Below are 26,507 nucleotides of genomic sequence, written 5' to 3' on the forward strand. Positions count from 1 at the left end.
CAACGGGAGTGCAACAGGCACTTTTACACTAGCATCAAAATCTCTATTTTTAAAACACTAAGAAGGCTCGACACAACATGAAACTTTGCTCGTAGTATCACCAGGGTCTCTACACATGAACACGAGCATTAAGAACATTGTTTGTGTACACAGAGTTTACTAAAAACAGAGTTTTTGAACAACTCACGTTAGCAGTAGCTTGTTCCGCTCGCCGCCGTCCTGCCAGTGGAGAAGTGTCGATCTCTAAATGTGACATGACATGGAGGACAGTTAAGGTGGAACTCTCGCCAAAAAGCAACCAAGGCTTTATTTGAGATTGAATATGAGTCAAACCTTCGTGTAAAAGCATATTTACCATGAGAGAGGCACTTTTAAGATTTACTGTAGTTTCGTTTTCGGGTCAAACTCATTTTTAATGGGAGTGCTACGGGCACTTTTACACTAGCATCAAAATCTCTATCTCTAACACTAAGAAGGCTCGACACAACATGAAACTTTGCTCGTAGTATCACCAGGGTCTCTACACATGAACATTTCACGTTAGCAGTAGCTTGTTCCACTAGCCGCCATCCTGCCAGTGGAGACGTATCGATTTCCGAATGCGACGTAACATGGAGGACAGTTAAAGTGGACCCGAAAAACAAAAATACGGTAAATCTTAAAAGTGGCTCTTTTGTCGGAATTATGCTTTTACAGGAAGGTTTGACTCGGGGACATTCAAAAAAAAACCTAGGTTGCATTTTCACACAGGTGACACTGGATCTACGGGAGGCAGTGAGGTCCAAAAAAAAAAAATACACCTGTGATTTCCACTTCCAGAAATCTTTCAGACTGCCGCTTTAAGGGTGAGTTTGTCTATCCAGGCATTATAAGACATTTCGTTTGGCATAAAAATAACTTCTGATTAACCTTAAATTAAGAAAATAATATGACAAATATCAAAAAATGTCCTCAATCACAAACCTTGCATAGCAACACTTGAGGAAAAGGAGAACTGCTCTTGCTCCACGGTTTTTCCTTTTCTACGTGGAGTGACACCTCCTGAGCTGACAGACGGTCTCTGACAGGCAGATGGGGGAGGAAAGGGAGAGGCGGAAAGCGAGAGCCGGACTCACGAGTGCTGAGGGGGGAGAAGTATCCGTGACTGACTGAGTCACAGGCAGCAGGTCGGACACGTTAACCGCCTCGAACACAGCTGATATTACAGTTAAATATCTTAACGGCTGCAGCGCGAGCTCGTTCTCCCCCCGCACACACACACACACACACACACACACACACACAGTAAAGTTAGCTCCGGAGTGAAAAGTTGGTTAGCTCAGCTCGGTTCGGTGACACAGTTCTGTCCGCTCCACCCAGGTAAGCTCTTTCTCTCTCACACACACAGCAGCTGTGACAACAACGTCTGATTGTTCAGTGTCGGGAGAATCTAAAATAATATGGAAATTTAAACCCACACGCTGTTTTTTAATTCACTCTCAGTGATTTTGTGTGATGCTAACTGTTAGCTAACTTGTTTTAGGGAGGTTTTTTTTTTTTTTTTTTTTTGGATTTGCTAACCGGCTGAGTGAGAAGACAAAGAGGTGATTAATGAAGTCTGTAACAATGGAGGGGAAGGTGCTGAACGGTTCAGTAAATCATGTCTCGACCACAGGACGCGGGTTAGAAACGTGATAACGGAAATGTCACCGACATGTGCGGTTGTTTATCGGTTTGTGTGTGTTGTGTTTGTTCAGGTATATCAGCAGGAAGTTAACCAGCAGGAACCATGAATAGTAAGTCTGATTTCAAATCTGCTTAAAGTGCATGTTTGTAGTGTTAAACGTGTGTTTTGGGGTATTTTTTATTCTTGGAGGCATGTTTTTAAATATGTGCAGTAAGTTACGGAGCAAGAGTGTTTTGATTTAATGCTGTTTTATACTCCAGAGTAGATTTTCCGCTATTTCAAGTTGGATTTAAATGTGAATTTATGAATCTGTACCCCAGTGGCGGTTCTAGACCAGTTTTAATAGGGGGGCCAGGTTGGGGCCGTCTTTTTTGTTAGGGGGCACATACAAAGATAAATCCCTCATTCAGACAAAACAGTGTTTACAATTTCAGCAATTTTGATTGGGTAGTAAACTGCTGAGACACTTGATTTCTGCCTTTCCCTTCAGAACAAAATCATTGCAAGAAATCTGTCATTGTATTATTAATGCAGACTCCTGTCAGGGGGGCCACAGGGGGATCCAGACTCAGAGTTACGGGGGCACTGGCCCCTGTTGGCCCCCCCCCCTAGAACCGCCCCTGGTTTTGGGGTATGTTTTTATTCCTGTAGGTATGTTTTTAAATATGTGCAGTAAGTTATGAGGCAAGAGTGTTTTGATTTAATGCTGCTCTATACTCCAGAGTAGATTTTCCACTAGAATTAATGAATCTGTACCCACATTTTTTAGCCATAAATGACAAACATTTTATGCTTTAAATGTACGAATTTGCTGCTTTTCTTGTATTTCATTATAGTAAACTGAATGTATGTTGGTTATGAACGGTCACCTTGTGCTGTAGAATATCATAAAGGGCATTTTTCTTTGTTTTTTAGAGGTTTTCGAGGTAATAAAAGTAATCTTGAGTCGCAACCCTGAAGTACATTTATTTGAAAGCTTTAGTTACTATTCAGATTTCAAGTTTAAACAGATGTGATGTATTGTCATAAATTAAACTGTCCAACAGTGTAAAGTTGTTAAAACTAGTCCACCTCCACCTGATACAGCAATAAAATGTGTCAGTACCAATAATCAATCTGTTTCCTAATGAGTGCTGTACCTTTTTTGTGCTTTATATTTCCACTTGACTACATTAGCGCTCCAAAGATTGGTCAATTAGTTGGATCAAAATGAAGTTTATCTGCAACTGTTTAGATAAAGGATTATTTAAAGTCTTTCCTCAATCATGAATGACAAACACGTGATGGTTTCAAGTTCTTAAATGTGAGAATATGCAGTTTTTTTCTTGTATTTCATTACAGTATCTTGTGCTCTGGTTCACTGAAATAGACATTTTTCTTAGTTTTTTGATGTTTAAGCGATAAACTTTCACGTGACTGCGTAAGAGCTGCAACAATTGGTCGATTAGTTTGATCAAAAGGTAATTTATCTCCAACTATTGTGATAAAGATGTCATTTGAGTAGTTTTTCAAGCATGATACAAATCGTTGCTGGTTCCAGATTCTCAGTTATGAGAAGTCTATGCTGCCTTTTATTGTCTTCCATTACAGTAAACTCAACTTTTAGGGGTTTTGATCTGTCACCTTGTGCTCTAGGACATTTGAAATGGGCATTTTTCATTGTTTTGACTTGTTTTAGAGACCAAAATAATATGCAAATGAATCGATAAAGAATGTAATCCTAAATTGCAGCCCTAATGTGTGCATTATTTTCTGAATTTGGGCTATAAAACATAAGAAAACTGTGAAAAATCTACCCTAGAGCCCTAATGAGACCTTATCAACTGTCTTGTTTTGTTTGAACAAAGATAATATTACAAAAGTATTACATTTGCAGGAATATGTGACCAAGAAACCCAGAACATTTTCACATTTTAAGGCTTTAAACCAAAAGTTTGTGTAGCATTTTTACCCAGAAAAATGAATCACTGCTGTTGTCTCATTTTATATTTTAAATGCAGGATTTTATCTTCAACTTGAGAGTGTTGTTATTGTTTGGTGTTACTTCTTTTTACTTCAGCACAAGATCTCAGTATTTCTCTGACCACTGGTGTGTTCTCTGATTAAGTAATTACAACACAGAGGATTTAAAATGAAATAATCGTATAAATAATAAGGTTTGTTTCAGTTCCGGCCCCTCAATAATCAGATTACTGTGTCCCAACACTTAATATTCCCTCCTCAGCCTGCAGCCATGCAGTTACACAAGTCTCTTCTGGCGGACGCACTGTGTGCTGAAGATAGAGCCCCTGCGACATTTTTAACATACTTTTTTATCTTCCAGAATCAGACATGGTGCCCCCGACAACACTCTCCTCCTATACAAACACCATTGTGACAGAGGGTGAGTACACTTGTTGTTCTTTTTAAACCGCTGTTGTGAATGTTTAACTCGGCTTCTAACTCTTGAGTTCCAGCCAAAGAAAGTATCCTGATACTGTAACCTTTTATAGTTTGTGCTGTTTCATGAACACATGGTCATGCTTGTGTTTTTATGTTCAGCTTCAGATTCAGGACTTTTAACATCACATCCCACACGAGCAGACACCACCATGATTCAGGGTAACTCCTACACTTTCTGTTTTTTATTTTTTATTTTTGAATGTTGCTGGCACACAAACCGGTTTCTGCTTGGACTCACACAGCTGTGAAACACGGCACAGTTCACTTCCTCTCAGATCCTGTACATTCGAACAATCTCACGACCTTTCTCTTCCTCGTCTGTTACCTGACACCAGCAGTTTAAAACTACTTGTTTTGTTTTTCTTCCCCTCAGTGGTAACAACAGCCGCCCCTGAAAGTATAGACTCCACCATTATTACAGGTAACTCTCGCAGCTTATCCTGAAAGCCTTAATACCTCAAAGGGGCATTTTAAAAAAGACGTTTTTGCCTCATTTTTTCCAGTGGTTATCGTTCTCATCCTGCTGACGGTAGCTGCTTTGGGCTTCCTGCTTTACCGGTATCTCTGCCACAACAAAGGCGACTACAGGACGACAGGAGAGCTGGCTCCAGGAGAGGACCCCGACGAGGAGTACAGCAACAAGGCTACGAGCGAAAAGAAGGAATACTTCATATGAACCCTGTGAAGACTCGGGGGGGGGGGGGGGGGGAAATGGGTTCAGTGGAAGTTTGAGAGGATGTTGGACTGTTTTTTTTTTCTATATCTGTGTTTTGAGGGAAGTCCGCTACTCGCTGCACACCAGGCCTGAGGGGGAAAAAAACCTTTTTTGTTATGAAGATTTTATTATGAAAAACGCAGTGGAGCACAAGCAATGCCAAAGATAAGATTTGTTATAGTAGGAGTGAATATTGATGGATGAGAAGCAGGTGACAGGACAACAGGTGTGTTGGGATTAGCGGCGCTAGGTGTGAAAACAGGTGGTGGGATTTTAAAAATGCCACGGCTCTGTGATCACTAAAAACTCAGTGACAATCAAAATGTTAAAATTAGCCTGTTTGCTACATTATTTATCAGCCACGTTTTTTGTTATTCTCTTTTAGTATTTCTCATGTTATTACATTCAGATATACTGTATTTTTCCCCAAAACAAATCTTATACAAGATGTTTTCTGGGGTTGTTACTTTTTATATTGGTTTGCTTTTTAAAAACAATGGCCTTTCGATGCAATACTATAAGCTAGTTCAAATAATATCATCCTTTTTAAAAACAGAACAGCTGGATATTATTTGTTGTATTGGATTTTTGTTATACCTGGTTTTGTGTGCCATACATGGTTGTTGATGGACTTCCCTGTTTGAAAACGGAAGACAATAAAACTTGTTTTTGGACAAGTGTCATTATACGACCCGACTGCTTACAGTGATCTTTTTAATGCATTATGTATTGTTGATGAGCGCACATGGATATCTAAATGTTTTAGAGCACATAGTACATGTTATTGTAGGCTATAGTTTGTACAGTCACATACGATAAATCCCACTTTTACCGAGCTGAAGTTCAGTTTTTGTCGACGCTACGTGTGAGAGATGATTAGCTGATAAAATACTACAGTTAGTCAATACAAGAGAACAAACCACAGCTTGCTAATTATCATGGATAGGACTCACTGCCTGTCTGACACCATCAACAGAAAATGAATTTAAGCCTCATTAAGGTGTGATTTATCGTGGGCTGTTGGATCAAAATGCGTTTGATGCAATAAACTGGCAGCTCAGTGTAATGCTAGGTGATTCTGACAGAAATAAACATCCATTTTTGACTCAATACCTTTTATATCAAAGTGACAATAGTTTAGCTGGGACTATTGGTTCTTTCATACAGTACATATACTGAGGTGATAATGATTTCTGACAAAAAAATCTTTCAGGATTTTGGTATGAAGGCTAAGCAAGTAGAAGCATCCACCAGGTTTATCAAACTATCCATTACCTGTGATGAATCTGGCAAGGAAAATACCACATTTAGTTATAACCACAACATCATAATAACCCGCACAACCCCAGATGTTATCTCCGATCACAATCTTGAAATAAATACCTCCCCTTGTACTGAAACATTGTACAGTAGAGTCCAAAAGAGACCGCCAGTCGAGATACTTCTGTTTAGCCTTTGTTTTGAATGTAATGCTAATTTTTCCATCACTTTCATTACAAATGACAATAACAGCTCAACAGTTGTGAAAAATGTACATGAATTTCCCTAACATCTCCTCCTCTTGCTTTAATGACAGCCTGCACGGACTCCACAAGTTTGTGTAATACCTGCAGGTCCAAACGGAATCTGCTGATCTTTCGGCGGTGATCCAGAATGAAAACCTGCAGATTGCAGTGGTCTGTTTCTTTACTTTTTTTGAGGAAAAAAATAAGCAAACATAACACATTAAAACAACCTTAAATGATCTAATGAAGGTTGAAATAAATATTTTGTTCCTCAGCCAGAAATCCAGTTTTTGAGGCATCGTCACACGGCACCACAAACTCTCATCTTAACCCAAACTGAAGATGACACACGGCTGTCCCACACACATGCGTAAGGGGGTGGGAATGCGTTAATGTTCTGGGTTTGACAGGCAGAATACTACCTATTTAGATTCTGTGAAGAAAAAAAAGAGTTGTAGGAATCCCACGGCTCCCTGTAGTCCTGACTCATGTTATCGCAGCATGATTGGACCGTGTTCCACTGAACAGTTACGGGGGCACTCCAAGATTGAGAAAGCTGAGCATCCTTTGACGTCGCAAGAAGCTCATTGGAATATTGTCAAATCATGCTGTGATAACATGAGTCATCCGGTTCCACACAGACTTGTGGAGTCCATGCCAGTTCAAGTGCATGTTTTCATTACAGCAAAAGGGGGAAATACCAAATACTAAGGTGCTCCTAAATTCATCTACATTTAAACAACATGCAACACTTGACTTAACTTGTTAAGTTGATACGATCATTTTTAAGGAAAGAAAACATTATTACAATTGAAACAAATGCAGAACAGAAGTATTTTAACTTGCGGACTCAAGACTTTTGGGCCCGACTGTATATACGAATAAAATTAAAACAAACATGCAGCATTTCAAATTTCCAAAATAACCTTTATTCTAAACTTACATTTTAAATTTTAAGTTTAGTATAAAAAAGTTAAGTGCACCTAAGTTCTTTTTTTTTTCTTCAAAGTATTCCATCTTTGACACTCATCTCCTTTAGTAATCTTAAAAGATAGAACGTGTACCAAAGTCTACCACATCACTTTAGTACATACATCTATTTTTTACAAAATATTGTAAAGAGAATCCCTGAACTATAAATGTCCATTATCCTTCAACAAAGGGTGATCCATTTGCTGGCTGTGGTTGGCATAGCATCTACTGGTCAGCTGTAATTTACAGTACTTCATATTGCTGGGACAAAGCCACCGTTATGCTGCTTTACACACAATCAGAGCAGAAGATGGATAAAAAAAAGGAAAACGAAACATTTGTTTGAATCATAATTTAAAAGCTTTGATAGCTGTGGCCTCTTCCCCAGCAAAGCTGTGTGAAATGGCAGCATGAGTGAGAGTAAATGAATACTGAGCCATTTTTAAAAACACGAGTGACGCGTCAGTCACGCCTGGTGTAAGTAGGTTTTGCGTATGAGCTGATGCGAGAAGGTTCGTCTCGTGGAATGAAGCACATTTCCAGACAGCTGCTCTTTATCGGACTTAAATGCGGCTGAAATCGCTCGATGTTGGTTGACAGAAACAGCTTTTGTTTTTTTCTGGCGGCCACAGCTGTTAAAACTTGATATGGTGTGTCGGATACCCAGTGACACATTGACGCTACCAGACACCAAAAAAATGAAGAGTATCTACACATATATGTCCGTGGTATCTATACTGACTTACCTAGTTTTAGATACTTTATTTAAGTTTGAAACATAACATATAAGGTAAATATTGTAAAGAAGTTTTAAACCAGCACAAAAAAACGTTGTTTTAAATGAACTATGATGATGACAGTGATACAGCCTCATTGAAAACGTTTGCGTACACCTTCCAGGCTACTGAACAACACGACACATCTTGTTACTTTCAAACTTGATGAATTTTACTATCTTAAAATGTTCAAAAATCTCACAGCTTCCTTTTAAAAAGTCATGAAAACAGAATAAAAATTAAAAAAAACAACAGAGAGAAAGAGAGAGAGAGAGAGAGAGAGAGAGAGAGAGAGAGAGAGAGAGAGAGAGAGAGAGAGAGAGAGAGAGAGAGAGTAGCCCCTTATCTGCAACCACTCAGATTTGCTTAGCAGTGCATCTCAGATAAAAAGTATTTAATCAAATTTTTACATAGCAAAGGTGCAAAAGTATGCAACGACTTAAAGATGCAATTAACCCACATAAAGTGACATTAATACATTAACTAACATGTGATACTGAAGGTTTAGGTACCAACAATCTCATAACTGCGTGATATGTTTGCTTTTAAATTGTGACATTTTAAATTTCAGGGTCACAACCAAACATAAGTGCATCGTCGACCAAATCTTTGGTACAACCAGCTCATTGGTTATACTAACAAATTTATTAGCCTAACTACTCATGTAGATCACTTACATGTGGAGAAGTAATGAAAGAAAAAAAAAATAGTAAACACTTATATATTCAATAAAGTCTCCTCAACCTTTAAAAATGTTGCCTAAAAACTAATGCTATCACAAAGGTGACGTTTTTCCTACGGTGAATAAATACTTTACCAGATGGAACTCGTGTGGAAAGACAAAGAGAAACAATGGAGAGTAGTTCTTGAAATCTGCACAGTAAAACATTTAGTGTATAAACTCTGGGTATCCGACTGTGAAACAGAAACAGGAGACAAAAAAAAGCTAAAATGTTACACCAACCACCCCTTCCCATTCAACTTACTATTTGGATTTACTTTAAATTTCTTTCCTTTAAGTTTACTGAAGTTAATTTGCTTTAAATAAGGGCTATCCCCAGTGCTCTTTGGCACTTGACTATGTTCATCTACAAGTTGCCCAACAAGGTACAGTAAACCACTTTAGATATTGCATGAAATCTTTTCTTGAATTATTTGCTTTCGTTTTTAATTTATTTAATTTACAAGTGATTTTAAAGACAACAAATCTGTCAGATTGACAGTTCACTGTGCAACACATTTTGTGTGGTATTTTGGATACTGTGCAAGTACAAGACAATTCTAGCTAAAAAGCATCCAAGATGCTTAATCTTTTATTTTTTTTTGTATAGTCAAGATGTTATTTCTCATGATCATCATACTGGTATTTACATGGAAATGTTACACATCTATTAATTCAACTACACTAAAAGTTTTCAAAAAAGACAAATGGAGATTTTTTTTTTTTTTTACGCTCTCACTGCAACTTTGTAAATGCATTTCACTTTTACCATAAAGCAGCTAAACTATATGATGCAGGTCTGATATTTCAACATTTCATTTACGTAGCTTTACAGGTATACAAGTACATCTTATTTGTGATCCATTCAATTAAAGGAGACGAGGTCTCATGAGCAAATACAGATGCCTGAACGAGGTCCGATCTGGAATGACCAAAGAAGTTAGACCCAATGGAGAATCATGGAATGAATTCTACAACATTAAAAATTTGCATTTGTCCGTTTGTCCTCATTAATTTGATCTCTAGGTCAGAAGTGGAGTACTGTACCTTTAATGAGGGCTCTAAAATATTACATTCCGTTAGGTGATATCAGTATTGTGGCATGGCCAAGCAGCCTGAAGAGGGAGGCATATGGGATGGGGGAAGAACTGGGGCTTCGTTTGGGACGGGGACACGGTTTAGGCATGGAGGAGGACTTGAGGACTTGCTGTTACCAGATGGTATAACCTCCACTGGATCCACCCAGGAAGAAGTTATTCTTGCGCTGTGTCATTAAGACATTGGCACCCTGCATGGCAGCCAGCTGAGCTGCGTTGGGGGGATGTCCAGGAGGTGGGGGCTAGACAAGGCAAATACAAACAGATTCATTTTAAAATTTGATACATTCTGTCCTTACGATGACAAGAAGAATTCATACTTCAAACACAGAGGGCAACAAATGACCAGAGTACCGCTGACTGCTGCCAACTCCAGCTGCTGTTAGCTAGTTAGCTCAGCGTATAGACTGGCTCCTTATAGGCATTACTTGCACTGGCTGGATTTTTTTCTGGAAAAGCGAATGCTGATTTACGTCATATAGGAAACAAATCTCTTATTGCGCAACTAAACCAATACAGGGAATGATATTGTTTTTCCTGGGGGCTATCGTTAGGTAATGGTGGAAGAACTGGAATAACTGTGAAAGCTCTACACTGGAAAAATCCCTGCTGATGGAGGAGGCAAAGAAGGCAAAGAGGGAGGGTGATAGAAACGCAGTGGTGATGTGTCAGTCTATTCCCCCGTTGATTTGCATTTCCTTACCACTAAATCAGTAACTAAAAAAACCTGCCTATGTGTTATACTTAGCAGGTGTTTTACTCTGACTTTTCATAGCACTGAAATAAGGATTTCTAGGTCAGATTGAGATTCTTATGGTTGTTTTCTGCTTTGGACAGTAGCCAGGCTGCCAGTGGTAGCCATGTTGCATGTAACTGCCAACAGTAATATCACAGGCAAATGCTAGGAGGGATTAAAGATTTTTAAAAAAGTTGTCTATTTCTGCTTTAGAGAAAATTTCTTATATATTGCACATTTAAGTCATTGAACTCGGTGGATACTCACTGGGATGGAAACACTGCTGCCTGCTGTGAAGCGAGCACCGGCATCAAAGCCACCATCCACCATCACTGTTGAACCAGGGGGGTAAACAGCTCCCATCGGGTAGTAAGCCATGGGGACATTCTGACCCATCGCCCCAACAGACATATGTGGCTGCATGGGCATGAACACCTGAGCACCAGGGTAGGGAGAGGACATCTGTGGCAACTGACCAGGCACCTGAGGTGGAAGCACATATCTGGGCTGGTATATCTGCAGACACAGAGATGAAAAGCCAAGTTTAAAAACTGTTATCATCTGTTGCCGCAGGTATTAATTTTGTAATCGTATGACGAATCAATTGAATAGTTACCTCAGAATATGCAGGTGGTGTGTCTGTGTAAGGAGGTGCCTGAGGAGACATTTGCATAGCAGGAGGGTATACAGGTGCAGTGCTCTGCTGAGGGTACACAGCCTGCTGTGGATATGAACCTGCAAAACAACATTTTTCTTTAAGCAAATCCTTAAATCTTCACAGTGACTGACAGAGATCCAAGGTAAAGTGAGTAATGATGTTTTTGTGAGACAATGTTGTAAATTCACAATTTCTTAGAACCAACACAATATGTGATAGGGGGCAAGACAAATATGTTTTATTTACTGTGAGGATAAAGTAAAGAATACCACATATTCTGAATTAATAGAAAATGTTTTAATATCAAATATGGACATTGAAACCATAAGTTGAACTTATTTTATGCTCTGCCAATGCCAATAAATCCTATAAGAATATATGAAGTTAGTTAATTATTATTTTTTTAGGGCCAGGGTTTAAAAACTGACTTATCATTTAAAAAAAATGTTTTTAATAAAAAATCAAGTAAAAAAAAATTTTCATCTAAATAGAGCTGAAAATACAAGTTAATGACTAGATTAGTTAATTACCACAAAAAATATATTGATTAAAGGATGAATCTTTTGACTAATTATTAAAGCAAGAAAAAAAAAAAAAAAAAAAAAAAAAAAAACTTGGTTCCAGTTTTGTCCATTTTTTTCTGGTTTTCTTTGTATTCTGGTCGGAAGAAACAAGTCTTTAAGGCATCACTAACATGCGATGCTCAATATGTGCTGTTAGCTGACATTCATTCGCTAACTAAGTAATTAGTTGAGGGGGGAAAAATCGGTTCATTAACCGGTAAAATACATATAACCGTTATTTGCAGCCCTACGGCTCAAGTGCATGGATGTATGGCTAACAACAAAAGATCTGAGTGTGTTCAAAAATGGTGCATGTAGCTTCGTATAAAAAATGAAAAAAGAAACATAATGTACAAAATACACTAACAGCACCGTTTAATCTCAAGTAACGACAAAGAAACGACCGTACGATTCTTGAAACAGATTTCAGATTCTCATGGATGTAACCAAAACAGAAACAACATGTCAGCTTCGCCTTTAAATCTGCCTATGTTGAGTGAAGCTAGCTAACAGAATATGTGACCTGGCCACAAAAACCGGGGTTATGTAAGGTGACAGTGGATTTAACTGCTCATTATTTACGGCTACAGTATTTTATAATTAATCTAGATGTCAAACCTCGACGTGTTTGCTACACTTGTCATCAAAAAAGCGTCCGTTTATTGCCACATACGTAGCTAAACGTGAAGTCCGCTTCAAATAGCCATAACGGCAGGTCTTCATCTTTAGTTATAACGTCAGCGTCGCAGAGCGAACAGCTGACTTATTACCTAAAAAATGTCTGGATAAATACCTTTGTTGTTCATTGTTCTGGACTGATCCGGAGACTGAGGAATATCAGATTTAACGGAGCTCTGCGTGTCTTGTCACGGCCTTATAACTGGTTACGGCTTCACAATCATTCACTTCCTTGTTTTTCAGCTTCTTGTTGTTGTGGAAGTGGTGACGTCAGCCGTTCTCTATCGGTGGTACGACGCACAGGGCTTTACGTGCGCGCGCCCCCTACAGTTAAGAAGCGGAGGGGAGCTCAAGAGTGAATGAAGGTGAACTGTTGACTCCTGTAAAACACTAAATAATTAGATTTTACCTTTTGAGACAGGCATATGTTCATACGCACAGACTGTTAAATATACAGGGGGCAAGACAAAGGTGTGTTCACGTCGAGAATATACGCTGAAAATCAACCAAAGATGGCTAGATAGTTGACTTTGCTAACCTTAGCTAGCTAGCTAGCTAACCAGATCAACAGTCACAGCAGATAGATAAATAGATAGATAGATAGATAGATAGATAGAACATTGAAAGGGTAGACAAGAAAATAATAATGAAAAAAAAGCCTCAAATAGCTTTATTAGAAACTGAAGTAAGGCTACAAATTAGCCCATACTACTATATAAAAGATAACGCCTGTTTATATACTTGTCAATAGTGAATCCAAGTCTAATTTATAGTCCTAGTTCTGTCTTATTAATATGATTTAGCAATACAATAATTTTAATAGATAAATTTTACACAGTTTGCCTCCGTCACAGCAGACATTTTGACTTGTCATGGTAGAAAAACAGGTGTAACAGTGAGCCTGCAGGCACAATACCTGTATCGTCTTGACTTTCTGGTTTTTTTAATGCAAATTTTTCATGACATGTCAGAGTTAGAAAAACACATATTTAAATGATGGAAAGGATGGCTGCATTGCCTTCAGGTGCTTCAGTTTTCTCGGCTCAGGGCATTGTTATTAGAGACACCTGTGCTTTTTCTTGTACAAGTCAAAATGTCTGCTGTGAAAAGGCCAATTTAAAGTCATCAATACATTGTTTGACACAGGTCATATGTTCATGTTAATGAAACGAGTAATTACAGATACAAAGTGCACCTAAATGCTGTTGGATGGAAGTGATTATTTCATTATGTCAGGATTCAGACCTACATATAATGAATAGGGCCCCAAAATGTTCAGCGTAGGCATATCTACAGTGTTCAAGTAAGTCTGTACAATTTGTTGTTTGAAGACAACTGATAAGAGAAAATATAGCTTATATTTTTAAAGTTTGTGAACTAAACAGATGCTTTTCTTCTGTCTTTTTGAAGTTGAACAGTCCAATACACAATATTGATATTAACAATAGTCCTATACACAATATTGATATTAAAAACAGTACAGTACACAATATGCAAAACTATACACTATATACAATAGGATGCTTAGCAGTTCCCAGAATAAGATTAAATACACAAGCAAAGTGGAACTTAGTTGATTTTTAAGGTGCAAGATAAAGAGACAGAAGGTGCAGTTTTAGTTACAGTGATCAAATTTAAATAATAAGTCATTTAAATTATGTGTGTGTGTGTTGCGTGGGTGTTGCTGCGAGGCGTTGTTATTTCCTGAGTCTCGGTATCAGTCTGTTGCTGTTCTTGGTTGAACAAAACATACAAAAACACGGCAGGCGAGACCTTACTAGTCACATTAGGCAGAGAGAAGTCCAGACTACAGGGAACCTTTAATGTGGCATATATATACAACGGACATATCAGGCCTTTTAAAAAAAGCAAAGCATCTCCAAAAATACAAGAGCACTTTTTGTGTTCATTTCAAAAGTTTATATTAATTTAAGGACGTAAACAGCTTGTGTGTCGTTTAAAATGACTATTTATGTGCAGAGGGCAGTATGAAGTGACTGTTCTCATGTCAGCACGGTGTTTTTGTCTGTTATTCTGTGTCTGTGCCTCGGTGTGTGTGTCGGCTCTTATTGGAGGCACGTCCCCTTTAAGAGAACCATGGCACCTCTCAAGTCGAGGCAGACATTTTTCAATGCAAGATTTTTCCTTGCATAAATTATGTTCATGACGTAGTGCAAAAGGCCAATTTTGTGGCAATTTTTGTCCGACTTTCCAGCTCAGATAGGATTTTGTGAGACACGTGAAGGATTCCCGATGATCTGAACTGTTGCCGAAAGGGCATCGTCATTAAATATTAAGAGAGAAGGAGATCCTAACATTGCACAGCCCTCCTTATCAATGCAAATACCTCTTTTGTGTGCAGTCACAGCGCCTGTCTGGGAAGCTGAGATGAATTTTTAATTATGTGTGACTGAAACAAACTGTGACAAGGACCTTTTTTCTATATAAGAGCGGGGGGATTACAGGAAATAAGCTGCATTTACGCGGTAAGTTGAATATAATAACCGGAGTCTTGTTGTAGCCTGCTGTTCGCGCATAGCAGCGAAATGGCGAGAGGAAATGAGTTTTGGTTAATATGCAATGTTCGTAATTAGCATAATTTATATATTTATGATAAAGAGAGGGAAATACATAATATTCGGTCTCTAGGCACGGGTCGAGGTGATTCCTGTCGCCTGTGCCTGGTGGTTAGTGCTTGTCTCCAAAAGTGGCCGACGCGGTGAGAGTTTTATTGGGCAGGATGTGGGGGTGGGGAGCCCATCAACACCCCGCTGAAGTTTTGACAGATCCTCATTTCTAGCGGGGCATTGCAGTAGGAAATGCACCGTCGTGGATCTTTTTTTTTTGTTGTTGTTGTTGATCCGGGGTGAATTTGCTGCCACTTCGTGTCCCCACGATCAGCGTGTTTCGGCACGTTTGTCTGCAGCTTTTAGTGCAACACAGTGTGGCCTGTTTATAGTAGGCCCCTCCAAAATAGTCTGGTCCTGCAATGACAGAAATAGCCACGTATAATAAAAAGAACAAACTCGTCCTCTGCATGGTGGGTCTGTTTTAACCAGCATCTGCCCCTAAACTGGCCACCAGCATGGAAGCTGTTATGTGTTTTTGTCCCTGAAGTACTATAAGGAGTGAGACAGTGAATCAAAAAGACAAATCTTCCAGAGTTTGTTGACTGAAATGTTTGTTTACCCAGAATGCCAGGAAGACAGTGACCTGTGGTGGTGCAGCGAGCCATGAACTCCCAGGATCTCCCTGCCAAAGATGCCCCACTTACTGTCAATGAGCAGGTAACACCTCACCTGTCTGTTACAGCACAGTGGAGGACCATGTCTTCCAGCTGTGACCCCACCGAGCTTAACCAGAACCCTGACAATTCATGTTGCCTTCAAGTGCTCCGCTCCTGTTTTGCTCCATCCATACCACATCATAATGGAACGATTAACTTTCCCGCGCGGTCATTCAGCTCAGGACCCACTTTTGTGTTTTATCACCTGATAATACCTGCTGCTGTGTGCTTGTGATGGTTTCTAAACTGCCATGCTTAATAATTAATCGCGTTTTTTTTCTCTCTCTAGTAGCATTTTGTGTAGACATAGTCGGCAAACAAAAGCAATGCTGTTCACGGGAGTGCGTAGGGAGGCTTGACGAAAGCATTGCTCGAGCTGCTTGTTGGCTGATGCTCTCATCGTTGTGTTTTTGTTGTACTCATGCTCTTTCCATTTGTGTCTCTCTTTTTTTCTTTTTTTTGGTGTTTGTTTTGTTTTGGGTCATTGTGTCCTAACATGTGCTCGGCTTCTCTGTTCTCCTTAGCCATTCACTGTCTGACTGCAGAAGTCTTTTTTCAGCCATTTAAATCCTGCACTTTGAAATTCCCTGCCAAAGACAACCAGGTATGCATCCTCCTCCTCTATCTTCCTGCCTTGTCTCTCTGCGCCTTGTCCTCCAGCCCAGGTTGTCTCGCTGTGTCTCCTCTAGGCCTTTCATTTATGCATATCATGAATTATGGGTTAAGTTACGGTCAAAATCCCTGCATGTAGTCCAAGGGGAACTTGATAAATAGTAAATGTAGCTATTGGATATTTTTGTGACCCCTCAGGTGCTAGATCAAGTGAGACTTATCATGTTTTATTTTTTCGACCTGTTTTCACCTGGTATGGAAATGGAAGCTGTATCTGAAATCATTATCCAGATGATAAACAATCTGATCCTGCCTTTGCTAGCTGAGATCAGATCCTCGTCCTCCACAGTAAAACTTGTACGTGAGCAATTTGAGATGGCAACAAATCAGCCAGACTCTCTTAGAAAAAATGTGCAGAATGACGTCCACAACAAGTTCTAAATGTTTTTCCCCGCCTCTAAATTCGGCAATTGTAAAACATTAAATTATTTCTTTCTTAGTACTGGCATGTAAGTTTTTCTCTGACTAGATACATTATATGCCTTGTTAACAGCAGATCAGCTCCACGCATGAGTTATTATAAACCCACCCTCATGCCGATGGAAAGTGGTTTTTAACTCCACAAAACTGACGTAGTATTTTAGGAGAATGCCACGACACTGTTTTGCACTGGGGTGAGGAGATAATGACTGAATTTTTTATTTTTGGGTGAACTTATCCTTTGATATCAGGTGTAACTGGGTTCTTAGGTGTTTCATTAAAAAATAAGACAATTATAACTGATTTATTGCCTGAAAAAATCTAATCTCATCTTTCACTCCTTATTACTGTGCAGGTCATTGTGATGTCTGGTCATGAGACCATTCGTGTGCTAGAGGTGGAGGTCGATGCGTCTCTGCCATCATCGGTACCCGATGGGAAGACAGACGGTAAAGCTGATGAGGGAGCCGCTCAGCCTGCAGAGCAACCTGAGGATGTCTGTGCACAGGATGGCCTCACTGTGCCCCAGAGCGCAGGGGGAGTAGGTAAATCATAATGATGGATTGCAGATGACTTATTATTCATACATATATGACAGAGTTGCACAGAAATGTTCATCGCAGCTGTGAAAACCACTTCAAATGTCAGTGAGACTGAACCCTGGCTGTGCTCCCGCAGTGCTGGGCGAGCAGCAGTTGGTGTCTGTAGAGGCTTCGGCCCCTGCTGTCCAAACCTTGACTCCTGCTGTTCCCGTCAGTGTTTCTTTGTCACAGCACCAGGCCACCATGCCCATCACTGTACAAGGCTGTCCTCAGGTACGATTGTGAATTTACATAGTGAGTACACTCGGGTGTGTCGCGATTATTTCCTGATCTGAAACCAGGGACAGAAATTAACAAGAGCTTTGGGTGCACTGGTGCAGTAAATGTCTGTGAAATTTAAAATGAGACAGAAACAAAAGATCCTTAGATTTACGAGGACCCTATTTGCATTTCACCCTGTTCACATATTATTTCTTGCCCTATATTCATGTGTCAGAGGAATTAATATCGCTGTTTTCACCCACAGACTACTGTAGGTGATTTACCCGAGCCACTGCCCGAGGCAGACATCTCCAGTGCATTGTAAATGTGAAAAATAGAACAAATGTGGTCCAGAGCACCTTAATGCAGAACCTGAGGCTGGAGATTTCCAGGAAATGGAGAAAATTCAGACCATAACATTGTAACAACAAAACGTAAAACAAGTAAATAATAGAGTGAAAAAGGAAAACAGTTCAGGAAAAATGGCCCCTTGAAAACACCAGAACGTCAGTAGAAATGTCATAAATGAGGTACAAACATAATCGGAAAAAGCATCGCCAGTCGCTTGATAATGTTGATGTAAAGCAAATATTCATTTTCATGCTACATTAGGTGCTGACCCAGGAGAGTCTGGCCACTCTGATGACTGGTATGATGGCCCAGACAGGGTCCCTGGGGCAGCCCCTGCTCATCCCCCTCAGTATGGCCGGCTCCATCGGTGGCCAGGGCGGTCTGGCTGTTCTCACCCTGCCCACCACCAGTGTAGCTACTCTCCCTGCGTTCGCAGCAGCTAATGCGGCCGGAAACCTCCTCAAACTGCCTTTTGCTGGCCTCCAAGGTACAACACAAACACAATCTAACAACTTTATTTTGGCTAGATCGCAGCTGACACTTAACTTCAAAATTGCGATCTTCTAACATGGACAATAACAGGATTTTTCTAGAGCGAGGCTTTTGTTTGTTTTTAAGTTTGTGCAGACTTTCATAGGAAGACTCCTAATGACCACCACCGTCTTGAGGTCCACGTTAGTGATTTTAAGTGAAATGTCTCAACTGCTTTTCAACAATTGTAATGAAATTTGGTCCAGACATTCATGTTCTTATGAGGATGGATTGTATTAACTTAAGTGATGTGGTAACTTTCCTTTTGTGACAAGTGTAAACAAGCATGTTTGCATTGTCATTTGGAGCTGCTTAGCGTACTGACGGAAGCATTTAGCTCAAAGCACTATGTGTGGTAGTAAAGCAAAATGTCTTTCGTCTGTTTTCTCACAATGAGTAACTTGATTACAGACGGAGGTGGGAAGTAACACAAATATCTACATTCTACCCGTTACATTTTGTAAACAGGCTTGTTAGTTTTTATTTTAAATACATTTGAGGGGAATTATTATATGTGTGTATATATATTATCGATTATTTTTATTTCGCATCATTGCACGCCGCCTTCCTAACATCACAAGACTGATTTCAACCTGTCAGTGCATCTCATACGCAGTATAGAAGTAGATACATCTTCTTTAATACTCTGAGTACATTTCAGAGCCCGTACTTTCCTACTTTTCCTTGGCTAGAAGTACAGTAGTTTCTGTACTTCTAGTGACTACTTACTTACCTCTACTTGTACTTGCCACCAGAACAGAACAATAACAGTAAACATTGCATTATTTTCCTCAGCTGCTACAGTCCTGAACTCGGTCCAGCCCCAGCTGCACACAAATGCACAGACGATGTTCCAGCCTCAAGCAGCTTCCCTACAGCCAGTGCAGGCCGCTGTGCAGCAGGTGACGTCTCAGCAAACACAGGTGACCAATGCACAGGCCACCGCTGCTCAGATGGCGGCAGCCCAGGTGACCTCGGCCACCACGACCGTGTCTCCGTCCAACATATCTGTAGCAGCACTCCAGACAGCAGGACTCTCAATCAATCCTGCCATTGTAAGAATGCTGCTCCAAGAATTATATCAGTTCATAGTTTCTCTACTGTACTATGTCTCCTGTGGTTTTTACACATGTTTTGGATTTCTGCGCAGATCAATGCTGCTTCACTGGGCGCTCAGCCTCAGTTTCTCAGTTCCCTCACCTCCACTCCCATCATCACCAGTGCAATGTCCAACATGGCTGGTATCACCAGCCAAATCATCACAAATGCCCAGGGACAGGTGAGTCCAATAAACTGCGGCGACTTTAATCACCGTCTTGTGTGCCAACCCCCACACTCTACTTTATCCTTCCAGCAAAAGGGAAGATGGTTTTAAGAAGATAAACACGTCCTCTCTGTCTTTGTAGTGGTGCATCATAAGCCAAGAGAGACATTACAGACCTCATTACAAAACAGGAGAGGCGTAAAAACAAGTAATGTACAGATATTAGTGTGCACATACACTAGTTTGTACAATTTACATATAGTGCCACTTCTTGCAGGTGTTAGTGTTGATGTGTAGTAAGTGGTAATCACACCCTCTCCAAGGACTATCAGAATGTTTCTGTGTTGTGTTTCTGTTTTGGGAATAAAAGCCAGAGCCTCCAGAGAACATCAATCAACAGTGTTAATTCAAGTCAGTGAAGCATAACACCATTTCCCTGAAAACTGATTTGTCCTCTCAAACAGTTCCAGTACACACTCTTACCATTATTGCAGCTCATTGGAGTTAATAGTGTGGTGTTTAATCTTGACAGACATGATTTTTAGTAAACTGCTAATAGGACTTATTTATTTCTAAGAGGCAAAAACACTTCCATGCCAGCTTGTTGATGCTGGTAAGCGAAATAACTATGACTGAGGTTACATACAGATACTTTTATATATTTCTCTTACACTCCAATAATATCTGCAGGTCATAGGAACCCTTCCGCTGTTGGTGAACCCAGCATCTCTGGCTGGAGGGGCTGCGACATCCACCCTTCCTCTCCAGGGTCTACAAGGTTTCCAGGGTCTCCAGGGTCTCCAAGGTCTCCAGGGGCTCCAGGGACTCCAGGGACTCCAGGGACTCCAGGGACTCCAGGGGCTCCAGGGACTCCAGGTCCAGACTGTCACCCCACAGCTGCTTCTCAACACCCAGGGTCAGATCATTGCCACTGTGGGGAACGGACCTGCAGCGGTTGTAACCTCTGCTGCAGTTCTGACCAAAGCCAGTGCTCCTCCGACACTCAGCAAACCTAACACACAGGTAGACAACACAGACCTGTCTGAATATCGTCTTTCTGCATTTACACTTTATCTGTATCATCTTAAGTTAGAACAGACCGAACGTTACAGTTTGATCTTTGATTAGACTCAGTTAAGAGAAAGGGAAAGTCCCTTATTGGACCATATTTCAGAAAAAATTCTATTGTCGTGAACGGCGAGGACATGAATTGTGCCACTAACGTTTATTTTTGTACAATGTCATGCACAGTATATGTCACCAACACAAAAGTGGTTGCTCTTGTTCATTTATCTTTCCCAGAGGGAGTGCTTTTAATATTGGTTTCTGTATACACCTTTTTTTTTATTTAAGCTAATTGATGACATTTAGAAGACACTTTGTAGATGGTCTACTTTAGTTTCTCAGTCCTTGTTAATTATACAGTTTATTAAACTTATACTATTCTGCAAATTACATATTAAAAATGTAACTTTACCTGAGACATACTGCCAAACAATCTTTGGTGCTGATGAGGTCTCTGAAGTTTGTTTTGATGTCCTTTTACAGCAGTCGACAGGATAACTGGTGTAGACTCACACAAAAAAGTATAAATTAAAATTGTCCTAACAGAGTTTTGGACTCTCCTAACTCCTCTCATCTTTAAAGGAATTTCATGAAACCATATCCTTCTGGGGATTTTCTGTTTTTGTCTCTCAGTACGACATACAGCCGTAACATTGATATCCAGTTCCCAAAGCTTCCATTACTGCTGGAGCGTGCAGCGAATGCTCAGTGCTGCTGCTGTTTTTCAGAACGTTATTATTCATCAGTGTCGATGCTCACAGCTATTTCTGAAGATATTTATATATGATGCATTTCTGCAGGTCACATCTGAGAATATATTTGATTTGTTCTCTTTCAGGCTTTGGTAACAACTGCCACTCAGTCGCCGGTTGTCATCGCCCCGCAGCCGTCTGTTCTGAAGACTGCCACCACCCTCTCCTCCACAGTACCCATCACCTGTGGAGACATAGCCAAAGTGGGCCAGCTTGTCAGCAGTATGTACACCTGCTTCATGTATCTAAACATAGATCCATTTTAAGTAGGTAGGTATTTTTAACCAGATTCTTCTCAATTGTAGAACCCCAGCAGGTAGTCAGCGGTGAGGAAGGCATTAATCTGGAGGAAATCCGCGAGTTTGCCAAGAATTTCAAGATCCGACGGCTCTCCTTGGGGCTTACTCAGACACAAGTAGGACAGGCTCTGACTGCGACCGAGGGTCCGGCCTACAGCCAGTCTGCCATTTGCAGGTAAGTGACTCCTCTGTTGGTGTTTCCCTGCATATGGAAGCTTCCTTCACTAATGTATTATAAGAAAAAAACTCTTTTTTAAGCATCAGTGATTGATCAATGACAGGGTGCATACGGTTTCATATGTGTATACGCTGAACTAATTTGCTTGCACACAAATTCAATTGAATCTCACAAATTCATACAATTCCAATACTATTATTAAAACATGAATGTAGTGAAGGCAGACGTCTGCTCATCTACTCTCATTATCTGAGAGCAGTCGTGTCACTGTGATTCACTCACTCCACTAAGCATATTAGGACTGCGATGAAAAGACATTTTAAAAAATATTTTAAGCTTCTATCCAGATTTTCCATTAACGCTTTGAACTTCTGTCATCATAGTTAATGATGTCTCCACCATGGAGTAAAATGTTCAATTTGAATTAAGTGATTCATCGGATTAATTTAGTTTCTCCTCTGTTTTAATAAATCAGCTTCCTTTAGTAAATGTAACTCAAAATATTAGATACCTCCGTTAAAACATGTGTGTCTTCCTTGTTTCGGGAAAGGGAGAGAAAACAGTCTTTAGAGTGAGGTGATGATATATTCTTTTAAAGGCTAAACACAAACACAAACAAAAATGGATTGAAGCAGAATATTCATTTTCAGTCAATTTTGACTTTTGGACTTTACACTGCTCTGGAGTTATTGGAAATGTTTGGATCACATGAGTTGGAAACAATTCTACACAGCCACCGCAAGAGTCCATTTCTACAAACAGTGTTATAATAATAACAACAATGATCAGCAGCTGTGCAGAAATACAGTGTTTAAAATGACAAGACAAAACCTGCACCGCATTAAAATTTCCATTTAGAATTCGATTGTCAACATTGTGAATAAAGCTTTGAGGCTTTGAACTATTTGTTACAGCTTTTAAAGCAAATGTGGGACATTTGTAAAAGTCTGTAGTATTAAATCCTTAAGATAATGTATTGATGTGAATGTGTTACGGTAAAGATAACAGTCAAATCATTTCCCTTGTTTTGGCTCCATTCTACATAAAAATAAGGATGTCTGTAAGTATGAATTGTAAAACTTGTGAATTATTGTTTTATCATCATCATCCATCGACTCACTGAGTGAGAATTAAGCTCTTTTGCAATATTGCCCTGTATTCACATGCATACGGGATAAAACAAAACAGATATAGTGGTAACCGAGGTAATAACAATAAAGAAATTGTCAAGCCCAAATAAGAGCAAATTGATCAATAAAAAACAGCAACTTATTTCCTATAACGCAAAATGATTTTAAAGGATTTATTTGACATTAAGGAAATATGCTTATTTGCTTTTTTAAGGAGTGATGAGAGAATTCATACCAAACTGTTAATTCAGTATAAAGCCACAACCAGCAGCCATTTAGCTTAGCTTACTAGCATCTAGTTTAGTATGGATGAAACAAACAAGATATAACGTGTGAATTAGCGAACTTAATCGGATTTTGTTTCCTTCATTCTCTGCAGAGCCCAGACCGGCTGGTTCCTCTCGTTTCGAGTCTTTATGCTCAGTTGAGTAAACCAGTAACAGGCTGTAGTTTCATACTGACCAAACAAGTTTGTGAACCAATCTTCTTGTCTAACTCCTAAAATAGAGCAGGCATAGTTCCCAAAATGTAAAAATATTCCTTTAAACAAATGCGATGGAATCATCCTTATATGAAGGGACGTAAGTACATGAAGTAAAATAAAGAGAAAAGTACGCAAAATATCTCAGTTACTTTCCTGCAAATTGGGTCTATGTGAATTCACAGGATTGAATTTGAGATGCAGTTCATACAAAGTGCGTTGTCATTAAATGGCTCAGACTGGACTTTCTTTTGTACCGCAGGTTTGAAAAGCTGGATATCACCCCGAAGAGTGCTCAGAAGCTGAAGCCGGTGTTGGAGAAGTGGCTGGCTGAGGCCGAGCACTGGAACCAGAAAGGCCAGCAGAATCTGATGGAGTTTGTTGGCGGCGAACCATCCAAAAAACGCAAGCGACGCACTAGTTTCACGCCGCAGGCAATAGAAGTTCTCAACTCCTACTTTGAGAAGAACGCATTGCCAACAGGCCAAGAGATTACAGAAATTGCACGAGAGCTAAACTATGACCGGGAGGTTGTGCGAGTTTGGTTCTGCAACCGGCGACAGACGTTGAAAAACACGAGCAAGATCAATGTCTTCCAGGTTCAATAGCGACCTCGTTTTTGGGAGGGTTCGCCACAAGTTGAACATTTCTAACAGCAGCACAGATTCAGATTGTGTTGTAAATACAAGCTAAACTCCAGCACGGTTGAGAGAATATGAACTTTTTGAGAAAAGAAAGGAATCGTAATGTGAGTGTTTATGAAAGAGTTTAAAAAGTGAGTTATTGTATTTCGAGACTGTATAAGTGTACAGTACGTATGTGTGGTGGGTACTAAGTCAAACTGCATGGTCCTTTTATCATACATAGGGATAATAATACAGTGATGATAACATGTAATATTTAAAAACATTTGAACTTTTATACAAGTGATTTTATAGGATACCCCTCTAAAAATATTAAGTGGCAGTGCATTGAGTCACATTGATTTTTGTCACATATTTGTCACTTGCGACTGACGTTACGCTGATATTTCATAACATGCTTTTTCCACCACAGATGTTTCTAACATTCTAGCTGCTCATTTGTTTTGTATTCACGTAGTATTTGTACTATATGAGCAGCTCTGTAAACATATACAAGATTCTGACTGAAAAAGATAATCTATAACCTTATTTTCATCAGGATTAGTTGTCTAGGGAACGCCAAAAATTACTTTGCTATGGACTTGTAGTTGCAACAAAGTTTGGGACAATCATCATCTCATGTTTCTTATTGATAATCGCAAAGATGGGCTTAAAATCTGATGTCATTTCCTCTTGTGTGGCGTTGATGCTCACGCTGTTGTGCGTCCATAAAGAGGGTCATTTCTGATGTTCCATGGACAAACGGTTCTTATCGAAATAAAGTTGTAGCCATGGCCTTTGCCGATGACGCCACAACTATACTGCATATGTGGGTGATTCGTGTGTGAATTCACCACAGTTTTGTCCTGTTTTTACACTTTCGGTTTAATGTGCTTATAATACTCTGAGAGTATTTTGTGTTTCCTCTTTATTCACTGTTGTGACTGTTCCCTTCATGGCTTGACAATGCTTCTGCTGCAGTTTACAAGTTAGATAAAGCGTATTTGCAAAATAGGATCTTAATTGGACTATTATGAAGTCAACTTAAAATAATCTCATGTTGCCTCGGAACGTTAACGCCTTGCGATACTTTTACTAAGCCAAATATCAATCAAATTGATTCACTTAATGAAAAAAAGACTTACTGTTTAGCCAAGGGAAGTAGGATTGTGGTTCAGTGTGTTACGACTTTCAACCTGAATGGGTTATAAGAGTGTTTGCATGTGCAGTGAGATGTTCTTAGCTGTAGGAACAATACAATGGTGGTTTTCTTTATCTTTGCCAACTCTTCAAGAATTCTTTGCACTTTAGTGACAGGAGGGAACGTAAAAGAGTTACAAATGGTTAATGCCCGGTGCAAGGTTTCAGTGATGAATGTGAGAGAATTTAATTTCTGAATTTTAATGTTTCTTGAATGGCACGAATCTTTGCTTTATAAAATGTAGCAGTACTGGCAAAATTGCAATCATCAGCATCCTTAAGTAAATGTACTTTTTAAGCAGATGAAATGTAAAAAAATACTGCAGATTAAATATACACTCTAATATGCATTAATCACATTCTTTGAATTTGTGAGTTATATGGTGCATTTTATAGTCCATCTCATGTTTGCCTTTTGAATAACAGTAGGCCTAAATAGCAGTGGACATATAGTAAACATAGAAACTAATTAATAATGCAAAGGTCTTGCTTTAACATGCGTTTTGTCTTTTTTTTGTTTTAATATGGTAAGACAATACATCATATTGTTTAATATACTAAGTTATCAGTGGAGAAAAAAGAGCTAAATTATGATTATAAGATATCAGCCTTTTAGTTATTTGACTCTGCAAAGCACATAAGTTCAGGTCTTTATGAGACAAGGGAAAAACAAATGTTGGATGATTTTTTTTGTCATTTTCTGTCAGATTAATCGAATAAATCTTGTCTTTATTAATAACTTCTCATGTTGTGTGTTGATTTTTATAATTTTTTTTTTACAGCATTTGCATTTGTTGTATTTGATAGTGACCACTGATCTGAGAATTAATAAAATAGTTTATTTTAAAGGTCAAACATATTAATATTTCTTCTAAAAGCAGTAAAACATTCTTATGTTGTATTGGCCATAAGCAGAGGGAGGC

The 26,507-nt window shown here is 39.4% G+C and overlaps 3 protein-coding genes across 9 annotated transcripts; 2 read left to right on the top strand and 1 right to left on the bottom strand.

Moving 5' to 3' along the window:
* The first annotated feature begins 1,046 nt into the window (after positions 1–1,046).
* LOC115584777 (uncharacterized) lies at positions 1,047–5,514 on the top strand. 2 transcript variants are annotated; one of them, XM_030422498.1, is made up of 6 exons: positions 1,048–1,359; positions 1,737–1,775; positions 3,990–4,049; positions 4,208–4,267; positions 4,482–4,529; positions 4,612–5,514. In XM_030422498.1, the coding sequence occupies exons 2-6, from the start codon at positions 1,769–1,771 to the stop codon at positions 4,782–4,784; spliced, it is 348 nt and encodes a 115-aa protein (XP_030278358.1). In that variant the 5' UTR covers positions 1,048–1,359; positions 1,737–1,768; the 3' UTR covers positions 4,785–5,514. The 2 variants fall into 2 exon arrangements, with proteins under 2 accessions (XP_030278359.1, XP_030278358.1); XM_030422499.1 differs by lacking the exon at positions 4,208–4,267 and having other exon boundaries at positions 1,047–1,359.
* A 1,715-nt stretch (positions 5,515–7,229) lies between these two features.
* On the bottom strand, positions 7,230–12,805 carry dazap2 (DAZ associated protein 2). The gene is made up of 4 exons (XM_030422497.1): positions 12,645–12,805; positions 11,247–11,365; positions 10,898–11,146; positions 7,230–10,136 (listed from the first exon to the last, which is right to left on the bottom strand). Exons 1-4 carry the CDS (start codon positions 12,655–12,657, stop codon positions 10,008–10,010), a joined length of 510 nt encoding a protein of 169 aa, XP_030278357.1. The 5' UTR covers positions 12,658–12,805; the 3' UTR covers positions 7,230–10,007.
* A 28-nt stretch (positions 12,806–12,833) lies between these two features.
* pou6f1 (POU class 6 homeobox 1) lies at positions 12,834–26,323 on the top strand. Of its 6 annotated transcripts, none has more exons than XM_030422487.1 (12): positions 12,873–12,894; positions 15,723–15,816; positions 16,340–16,419; positions 17,263–17,452; positions 17,586–17,722; positions 18,323–18,548; positions 19,388–19,647; positions 19,743–19,871; positions 20,547–20,879; positions 21,760–21,895; positions 21,979–22,147; positions 24,024–26,323. In XM_030422487.1, the coding sequence occupies exons 4-12, from the start codon at positions 17,272–17,274 to the stop codon at positions 24,367–24,369; spliced, it is 1,917 nt and encodes a 638-aa protein (XP_030278347.1). In that variant the 5' UTR covers positions 12,873–12,894; positions 15,723–15,816; positions 16,340–16,419; positions 17,263–17,271; the 3' UTR covers positions 24,370–26,323. The 6 variants fall into 6 exon arrangements, with proteins under 6 accessions (XP_030278346.1, XP_030278347.1, XP_030278348.1 ...); XM_030422488.1 differs by lacking the exon at positions 12,873–12,894 and adding an exon at positions 14,626–15,015; XM_030422486.1 differs by lacking the exon at positions 16,340–16,419 and having other exon boundaries at positions 12,834–12,894.
* The last annotated feature ends 184 nt before the right edge of the window (positions 26,324–26,507 follow it).

This window comes from Sparus aurata, chromosome 7, assembly GCF_900880675.1.
Source record: "Sparus aurata chromosome 7, fSpaAur1.1, whole genome shotgun sequence".
Taxonomy (NCBI): Eukaryota; Metazoa; Chordata; class Actinopteri; order Spariformes; family Sparidae; genus Sparus; species Sparus aurata.

Excerpts from the sequence above, each read along its gene's own strand:
- LOC115584777 (XM_030422498.1), top strand. Across the intron at positions 4,268-4,481 it reads AGACACCACCATGATTCAGG|TGGTAACAACAGCCGCCCCT; the intron begins GTAACTCCTACA and ends TCTTCCCCTCAG. Across the intron at positions 4,530-4,611 it reads AGACTCCACCATTATTACAG|TGGTTATCGTTCTCATCCTG; the intron begins GTAACTCTCGCA and ends CATTTTTTCCAG.
- dazap2 (XM_030422497.1), bottom strand. Across the intron at positions 11,147-11,246 it reads CACCACCTGCATATTCTGAG|ATATACCAGCCCAGATATGT; the intron begins GTAACTATTCAA and ends CTGTGTCTGCAG. Across the intron at positions 10,137-10,897 it reads GCAGCAGTGTTTCCATCCCA|CCCCCACCTCCTGGACATCC; the intron begins GTGAGTATCCAC and ends TGCCTTGTCTAG.
- pou6f1 (XM_030422482.1), top strand. The coding sequence starts at position 16,237 with ATGCTCTTTCCATTTGTGTCTCTCTTTTTTTCTTTTTTTTGGTGTTTG. Across the intron at positions 17,453-17,585 it reads CCAGAGCGCAGGGGGAGTAG|TGCTGGGCGAGCAGCAGTTG; the intron begins GTAAATCATAAT and ends GTGCTCCCGCAG. Across the intron at positions 18,549-19,387 it reads GCCTTTTGCTGGCCTCCAAG|CTGCTACAGTCCTGAACTCG; the intron begins GTACAACACAAA and ends TATTTTCCTCAG.